General features: G+C 35.2%; 1 protein-coding gene across 1 annotated transcript; it reads right to left on the reverse strand.

Annotated features, from left to right (window-relative positions):
• Nucleotides 1-5,830: 5,830 nt before the first annotated feature.
• On the reverse strand, nucleotides 5,831-9,088 carry LOC132191868 (probable E3 ubiquitin-protein ligase RHC1A). The gene is made up of 2 exons (XM_059606984.1): nucleotides 8,974-9,088; nucleotides 5,831-7,029 (listed from the first exon to the last, which is right to left on the reverse strand). Exon 2 carries the CDS (start codon nucleotides 6,930-6,932, stop codon nucleotides 5,994-5,996), a length of 939 nt encoding a protein of 312 aa, XP_059462967.1. The 5' UTR covers nucleotides 6,933-7,029; nucleotides 8,974-9,088; the 3' UTR covers nucleotides 5,831-5,993.
• Nucleotides 9,089-9,401: the final 313 nt, after the last annotated feature.

A 9,401-nucleotide genomic window follows, 5' to 3' on the forward strand; every position in this document is an offset into this window, starting at 1 on the left:
AAAAATACATAGACGTTGCTAATTGTGTGCAGAGAATACTACATTGCTAAAGATTCTTGCAGGAAAGCATATGATAGGAAAATGAGATATGGTGCGCGTATTGAGTTAATCGGTTCTCACGACACCTAATTGGTGTGTAGTGGCGACAATCTATTTTGGAGGATATTGGTAAAATAGTTGGCTCCGCTGTGAGTTCTTAAATTATGATTCATAGATCTTGATTTATTTTTTTCAAGACATAATATACAATTTCATTTATTAAATAAATAAAAAAAAATTTTGAAGTTATGATGGTCCTCCTTGATTGAATTAAAGCTGGTGCAAAATTTTATAATTACATGAATTTGTATATGATAAGCGGTGGCTTCTATTGATTCATCTATTTCAAAAAAGAAATAGTATCTAGCATTTATGTTAGCTATGACATGCTATATTAGCATAAACACTATAAGTTATTTGGTAATTCCTCATATATATCATTTAGCTTTCAAATTTCTCTGATATGATGATTCAAAATAAAATATATGTGATTATTGATGTTCTTATTAAGGTTCATTTGGTATTTGAGAAATTTATCATGTCATAAGAATGATACCAATAACATATTTATGACAATGAGCCAATAATAGTTGATTATTATTTGGTTGGGCTTGATACTTTGCATATTTATTGGAGCTTTAGTTAAAAAGATTTTCTTTTAATATCTTGATAGAGCTTGTAATATGCAACTTCTATTTATAAGACTCATGTCTAAAAATCACAAGTGGTGATTACTATTTTTTTAAATAGCTTTAAAAAACTGTCAATTGATAGAAAAGAAATAAGAGTAAATGACATATCACACTTAGAGAAAAATGAGCTCATGGAAGTCATTTCTTAAAGCATTTGTGTGCTATTAATGAAAATCTATTTTATTGTGACTATTTGGTTTATTCCATTAATATTTAGCATGATAGATTAATACATGTAAATCTTGGCTACATTAAGGGAATGAAAAGAAATTAGAATATTGGAATAAATGATGAATGCTATGATTGTCATTTTTGGGCTATTCACCAAAGTGTGGGGGGAAGCCATTATTTTGTTTGTCACATTTATAAGCATTGTTTGGAGTACCTCGAAGTGTGGGGGTGTTTGGCAAATGTTATGTTACTCAAACTTAAAATGTAGAAACTTGGTTTTAAAAACCTATGATTGTGATTTTATTGGTTTTGCATGTAATAGTTCATGCTATAGATTCCTTATTATCAAAAGTGATGTTTTAGATTAAAATACTATTATTGAATCTAAAAATGCTATTTTTCTTGAGCATGTGTTTCCTTTGAAAAATAAGGAAAAATTATTTCATAAATTTTCTGTTGCTTCTAATAAATTGTTGATGATGTATAAGAATTGAGAAGAAGCAAAGGAGCTAGAACGGAAGGAATCTCGGTAATGATTTTATTGTTTATATTATTGATGATGATCTGACATGTTATGATGAAACAATTAAATCTCTAGTTGATGCATTTTTTGGTTAGAAGCTATAAATAATAAATTGGAATAAATTATGTCTAACCATGTTTGGGAACTCGTTGAGTTACCTTCTAAGACCAAATCAATTGGTTATAAATAGGTGGTTAAGAATAAGCTTAAACCGGATGATATAATAGATAAGCATATGGTAGACTTGGTAGCTAAAAGCTACAAGTAAATGCATATGTTGATTATTTGATACTTATTTTCCGGTTACTAAAATTGCATGTATTAGAATGTTATTTGCCATTGCTTATATTTATAAACTTGTTGGACATCAAATGGATGTCAAAGTTATTTTTCTAAACAATGAAGAGATTTATATGGAGCTGCCCAAGGGACTAGTAATCCCCGGTATGGATTAAAACAAGCTCCTAAACAATGGCATGAAAAGTTTGACAAGGTGATATTGTTTAATTTATATTTGATTAATGATGCAAGTAAATGCATAGCAAGTTTTACAATAATGAACGTGTCATTATTTGTTTATATTTATGACTTGCTTATTTTGTGAACTAACATTGATGTTGTGCATGAAGTTAAAAGATTTCTTGCATCTAATTTTGATAGGTAAGACATAGGTAAAGCGAATGTCATGTTGGACATTAAGGTTATTAGAGATAATTATTACATTATTTTATCTCAGATATATTATGCTCGAAAGATGCTTAAAAGATATGAGCACTTTGATTATCCGCCTATGTTTACACCATATAATTCAAAAATATATTTGGTTAAGAATCACGGTGATTGTGTTTTGCAAGAAAAATATGCACAAATCATTAATAGCTTGATGTTTTGACAAACTGTATATGCCTTGATATATATTACATATATTGTTAGTAGATTGAGTAGATATACTCATAATCATGGTATTGAGCATTGAGATGCTATCTCTAAATTGTTGAGATACTTTAAAGGCACAATTAATTTTGGTTTGTCATGTTGTGATTATCCTGTTATTTTGAAAGGATATTGTGATGCTAACTGGATTTTTGATTCAGATAAGCAAAGCCTACTAGTGGCTATGTGTTTACTTTGGCTAAAAGAGTTATCTCTTGGAAGTCCTTAAAAAAGAATTGCATAGCAAGGTTTACTATGGAGTCAGAGTTAATTGCCTTGGAGAAGGCAGAAACTGAAGATGAATGGCTAAGAACCTATTGGTTAATTTATTTGTCTTTATAAGCTAACACAGTTCCACCTATGTGTTTATTGTGATTTTCAGGCTGCCAAAGCTCGAGCAAATAATTTATAATAAGAAAGTGCACAATATTGTGAGGCAGCTTATTGAGACCGGTATATGTCCATGGACTTTGTGAGGTCATAAAAGAATTCTACAGATTCTTTGACCAAGCCACTAGCAAGAAGGCTAGTGAGAGAAGCATCGAGGGGGATAGGACTGATACCCAAATCATGACACTGTGATTGATACCCAACCTCTGTGATTGGAGATCCCATGAATGAGGTTTAATGGGAAACGAAGTCACAAGTGAAATGAGATATGGTACTGTCAATTTATGTTTATTAACTATCTTGTTGAAAAGATTAGTTATGAGTCCATCCCTATGGTGTAAGACAGTACAAGATGCAGAGTGATTAAGGATGAGCTTAAAGCTCTTAATGGATCCATAGTCCCTACCTGTTGGGATGGGGTGTTCCCTGCACACACTCTTGATGGATACCACCTATATGAGTGTGGAGTTGCTATCTCCTATGAGACTTGGGTAGGTCTCTAGAGCGCTCATGAAAGCCATTTTATGGTGTAATAACAAAAGATGCAGAGTGAGTAAGGATGAGTTTAAAACTCTTAATGGGTCCATAGTCCCTACTTCTTGGGATGGGATGTTCTCTGCACACATTCTTGATGGACGCCACCTATGTGAGTGTGGAGGTGGTGCCGCTTCCTATGAGACTTTGGCAAGTCTCTAGAGCACTCATGAAGCCCAGAGGCGCATGGCCTGTATAAGGCGCCAACCCGCTATAGAACAACCCAATTTTCTTGATTTGATTTGATTTGACTTTTGTTTATTTGATTTGATTTAATTTTTTGTTTTTGGAGAAAGTTATGTGGATGATAAGTTTGTTTAACTTGTGGATTTGGTTAAAAGAGTTTAACTCTACCATGATTCATTAAGTTCCTACTTATTTATCCTAGGTGCGGTTAAAACCTTCGGGTACCACATCGATGCATGCTTTCAATCTCCTTTATTTTATTGTTTGTAACATGTGGGGGATTGTTGTAATATATGTGTGTTACAAACAAATTGTTTTCTTGTTTTCTTTTTCCATAAGCCCTTTTATTCTTTGTTTGATATTTGCTAGTGGCTTCTTTGAGAAATAATTTTTTGTGACCGTTTGGTGATTAAGGGCATTGAGTTTCTCCATACGTTGATTTTCACTTTTATTGTTTCTATTGATTTTCACTTTTATTGTTTCTAGCCGTTGGCCATTAACAATTCCATGGTTTTAATTGTTCAACAGTTTTGACCTTTGACATTAACAAGGTCTAATGATTTTTTATGGTTTCCAAGCATTTTTTACCGTTTGGTCATGAAGTCATTCAAGGCTTTGGATATTAAAAGATTCTCTTTAAGAAGGAAAACGTGAGCTTCATTTCTATATATTAAGCCAACCTTCTTGTAAATATAACATACACAAAAGAGCATTTGATATATATATATATATATATATTATTTCTATGTTTTCAATTATGTATTTGTTGTTCTACAAGAAAAGATTTGAGTTGTTCTATTACTCTTCGTTATTGGAAGTGCGTCCTTAACGAAGGTAGACGCTATAGTCTAATCCTGGGAGGTTGCATGTCAAATGATCCGATCGCACCGAGTTATTCACTCCGGGAGGCACGAATCAACCTTTAAGGACAACGCTCTTGCGTGATTCTATAGCATTGTGAGATCTTTCCATACTCTATTTTCATCTATTGTATTTTATTTATTTTATTGTTAATATTCATATTGTAATTATTTTATATCAATGAGAATTTGTGCACCATCCAAAAATTATTTCCAACAATCTCCATACTGTTAAGCTTGAGGGGGCGTGTTAGGGACATCTCCTTATCCACCTCTCTTCAAGATAATGAAGATGAAGATCACAACAATTCAAATGATAGATAACTCTCACAATAGTTCAAATAATAAGATAACTCTTGTTATCATGTATAGCATTTATCTTTACAACTCAGATTTATATTGGCTTTTAACTTGTATTTGTTTCCATCTCTTTGTAACAAACAGTATTATATATACATAGCCTTAGCCTACATTAAAGGTAAGGCAGCAACAAATTATATTCTCAAATCTTATAAGATGGGAGTGAGAGGAAGAGAGATACATATAATTGTTTTCAAGAGAACCACTTTGGACACATTGTATATGGGGAGGCGAAGATTGAGGATTTGAACTTTCAATTGTAGAGCAGTTGCGGACGGAACTACAATTGAACTAAAAAATTTTATCGATAAGGGTGAAAGTATGAATGAGAAATATATTACAATAGAAGGCCAACGAATGAATAATAAATAGATTGATATTAAATATTAAATCAATATAAAAAATAAAATTAGTATCTATTAAGCAAACCTTACCTCTAGCTCTACGAAAAACCACATTCTGCTCATATGCACACTGCACTCTAGAAAACAAAGATTTTGAGGAAACACGAGGGGCAATTTAATTCATGGGTTTGAGGCATTATAGTCATATGTATTTTCTTGTTTGAGAGGCCCAATATATTCTTTAAAATTCAGGACTATTTTTTATGGGTCTAGGCCAAACAAAAAATTGTTAACTGCTTTCTTTTGGACCCATGGCCAAACTAAAAGATTCTCAAATGCAAATTTTAAAAATTAAAATCAATATAAGAATTGTATAACCAGGGGTGGCCATGGCCCACCCTGGTCAGTGCATAGTTCCGTCTCTGAGAGCTGTTCAAAGCTCCTAATATGAGTAATGTGCCTCCAAAGCGTGGTTCATCAGAAATGGTTGAAGATGAGGAAGATGTTGATGAGAGTGCCTTGGACTTTGAGAAAGAGAGGAGTTTGGATTCGAAGCCAATATGGCTTGTCTTTTTTATCTGCTCTAGTTGCTCAAGCTGTTCTAGCAGATTCTCTATCTAGGGGAATCCTGAGATAAGGTTTGACATTGTAGAAGATGCAAAGGTGACTGGCTGCCATCTCTGAGAATAAAGTGGGGTTTAAAAGAAAGCACGAATAAGTGAAAAGTATTAGACTTTTGCACACCTAAAGAGACCATACAAATTTCTCTCACCAACTTGAACTAACAAGCATGAACGATTAAAAAACAGAAACACACAGAATTTACCAAAAGGGGATTCATTTACAGAAAAAACAGCAAGCTACAAAGCAGGAAAAGAACACAATTCACCATCAAGCAACACAATTCAGTTTAAACTTGATCACAATGTGGCAATCATGCAAACCCCGTTCTAAACACGACTTAGTCAAAAGGCCATCCTGAATAACCTGTATGCTGGTTGGTCTCATGAATTGTCGGAGAGCTGCTTCCTGCAGTTCCATTATGGTTAGAGCTAGAATTTGATGAGCGGAATGGCCACAAATAAGAGAATGGGTTCCTTCTTCCTTGATGCTCCCTGCTGCTATTCTCCCTTCCATCAGCAGTACTACCATAACTGCTACTTCTATTACGACTACTTGAGCTACGGCCACTATTCAATCCTTGTGGAGGCAGTTCTTGGCGGCATACAGGGCATGAGTTGTGCTGAACTAACCATGGGACAATACAATCTGAGTGATACATATGATTACATGGCATTTGCCTAGCTTCATTGCCCAGCTCAAATTTATCCTTGCAGACAGGACAGTGTGAATCGGAACGAAGATGCCTCGGTGTGATCCTAATGGTTGGCATTGCATCAATTGAAGATCTTGCTGCTGGGGGAGGGCCTCGCCGGTCATTAGCTGAAAGCTGTTCAAACAGCTCTTCCAGTCCAGGACCTATAAAATAATCACCAGCATTACCCTGTGTTAGACCAATACCTGGAGTCCCGTTGAAAAGTGCTTCAAGCCCACCATTTCCAGACAACCTAATAGGAATTTGGCCACCAAAGATCAGCAAAGGACCAACGCCCGATGTATGTTCTGGAACCGAATCTGATCTAGCCCTGACATCATGACTATGGCTTCTGTCTGCCAATCGATGCCTCATCAAGGCTGAGAAAGCTTCCACAAGTCCTAACCTCCTATCGCGATCTTCATCAACGTCCAGTCCTAAGAACTCAAATGGTCTGATATAGCCCATATCTTCAAGTTCTTGAACAAATCCTCCATTACAGCCATGGCAAACTGAATCTCGTCCTCGTAGTCGAACTGCCCGCCTGCATCGGTAACACCAATGGGTGTTTCTGCCACTTGACATCCTCTCCTCTCCCTCTCCCCTTGCAAAGCCTTGAAAACCAAACCCCTGACTCGTCCCTGGAACTCCTCAATCTTTAACCATTATCTGAACATAATGTCTAAGTTTGCAATGCAAGTTAGGTATCACATAAGCCTTTGAAACAAAGTAGGAATAAAAAACCAGAGCATATAAACAGGAATCCTAAAGATAATATCAAAACCCAAACTCCCCTAATAAGGACAAAATGCAAAACAAAGAATTTTACAAGAGGATATGAAGCTACAAAGTAATTTGTCTGGATTAATCATATCAGCATAAAGGGAATGAAAATGAAATAAAAATCAAATACCCAAAAAGAATGCACCAGAACTCATAGCAGAGCAACTATCAAAGGAAGAACAAAAACCATATACAAAGGGAAAAAAAGGTTTAAATGATTAAATAATACACGACCTCATAAATAGGGGAAAAGAAGATACACATAAGCTGCATAAGGAAACAAATAACAATGGAATACACAGATATGCACCTTGAAGAAGGCTGTGAGAAGAACTACTCCCATGGAAAAATCTACACACACAAACAGACACATGCAAGCAGAGAGAGAGGGAGGGAGAGGTGTAGGTATTTTTACCACATAAGCCAGGGCCTAAGGGACCTATAAAAATGATCAAAGGACTACTACACTAAGGGAGGCTTGACACTCAAAACTTTAGCATTGACCACCCCCATCTGGATGGCTTTATGCAAATCAATCATCATTGAGCATTCAACACAGGGTTAATTATAATACTCATGAATGCTTCTCACTTTGTAATGGTCACCCATTATCAATCAAAGAACTAAGCCCTTTAGGGTTTGGATGCATAAATTGACTCTAATTTCCTTCACATAAATTCTATTATTTTGACTACCTACTCTGAAGGGTAATCTTTGAAAGTTTCCAACGCTCCTACAATACACATCCCCAAAATGTTTGTCTCCCAGGCAGTTAAATGTTCATCAAACACCAGGTGTCTCTCTATCTCTTCCTAAAACAAGCAAAATGATCAGTCCTCAATAGAGAGTAACACCGATTCCAGTATAACACCTAATAATATCCACATAGATAAGAAAATTATTCATGAATAAAGAAAGGAGAGTGCCTTGGACCCATCATTGGGTTTGAATACTTTCATCACGTCTTACTCATTATTTTGAAAGGGAAACTATGAACCGTGTATGCAACCATCAAAGATAACGATTGCCACAGTCAAAAATTATAAATGATAGAAGAGAAATGAAACAACATTCAAACCCATATCTAGTTACAATCAGTTATGGTGATGCTCCTGATCTTCATTAGTACGCCAATAGTAAATGACATTCCACCTACAAATGCTATATGGTACACAATAATTCATTCAACTTACCATAAGCTTTCCAATACGCCATAGGAAGAATATACTAGTAGTAGAAATAAATCCTCAACCAAAGCACCGGAAGGCAATCATCGGGATTGAAACAAAAGGATTTCAATATCTTAAGCTCTCTTTGTTAAATCTTTCTTGGTCAACAACAAAATTTAAACCCAGATCCACCCTAGAAAATATGATTGATCTCTGCTTTTGACCATATTGACAGAAACAGTTATCTAACTAGACAGATCTAATTCAGCATTTCAACCACCAAGAAAACTATATATTTGAGAAAATTTAGCAACCCATTTCTTTGGTTGTTGAGAAAACAGTGGAAAAGAAAAGAAAACCAAGCACAATCCACAAATATGCTGTTTGTATTATTTTGGGTTTCAAATTATGGAAAATTTACATCAAACTAAACCAAGTGTCGCATTAAGCTTAGCTTAGTATTGAAATTTCCGTAATTTCTAGAATCCCAACTCACAGAACACCCCCAAGATTCGAAACTATAACTTTTTTCAGCATCATTCGAATCATTCCCCCATTTTCTCAGCAACCACGCTAAAAACGAATCAGAATCTAAACAATTTGGTCTGATTTTGATTCGAAATTGTCAAGAAAAAAGAAAAAGGAAGCAACCAGATTGTGCAATTGGGACGTACCTTCGGGCGATCGAAAGAGGAGCGATTGGATCGAAAAGCTTTTGGGAAGAGGGAGAGAAGGTCAAGGAAAGCCCTCAAACTCAGTCTCGCAGTGGAAAATGGGGCTTCTATTTTTGTTCTGTTTATTGACCTCTCAACTCTCAAACTGAGTTATCTTAATTTACACGTGTCAGTACTAAGCACTTCGCTCCACTGTCTCTTCACTGTCTTAAGTGGTTTTTGGGACCGAAATGAGAGGAAGTTTTTGGTGAGGTGTATGTCGTCTTGAGTCGCAAGTTCGGGTTACGATATAAAATTGTACAAGTCAATGATAACTTCAACAACCATTTAATTACACGAATCTGACATTTCTTAACCCGTCACTACATGTGTTAGGTTGATATTGAATTTGAAGGCAGTGGAAAAAATTGTTACTATTAGTGTCGTGT

Source organism: Corylus avellana, chromosome ca9 (assembly GCF_901000735.1).
Source record: "Corylus avellana chromosome ca9, CavTom2PMs-1.0".
Classification (NCBI taxonomy): domain Eukaryota; kingdom Viridiplantae; phylum Streptophyta; class Magnoliopsida; order Fagales; family Betulaceae; genus Corylus; species Corylus avellana.

Bases quoted from the DNA above. Each gene is read 5' to 3' on its own strand.
- LOC132191868 (XM_059606984.1), bottom strand. From the start codon at position 6,932: ATGTCAAGTGGCAGAAACACCCATTGGTGTTACCGATGCAGGCGGGCA.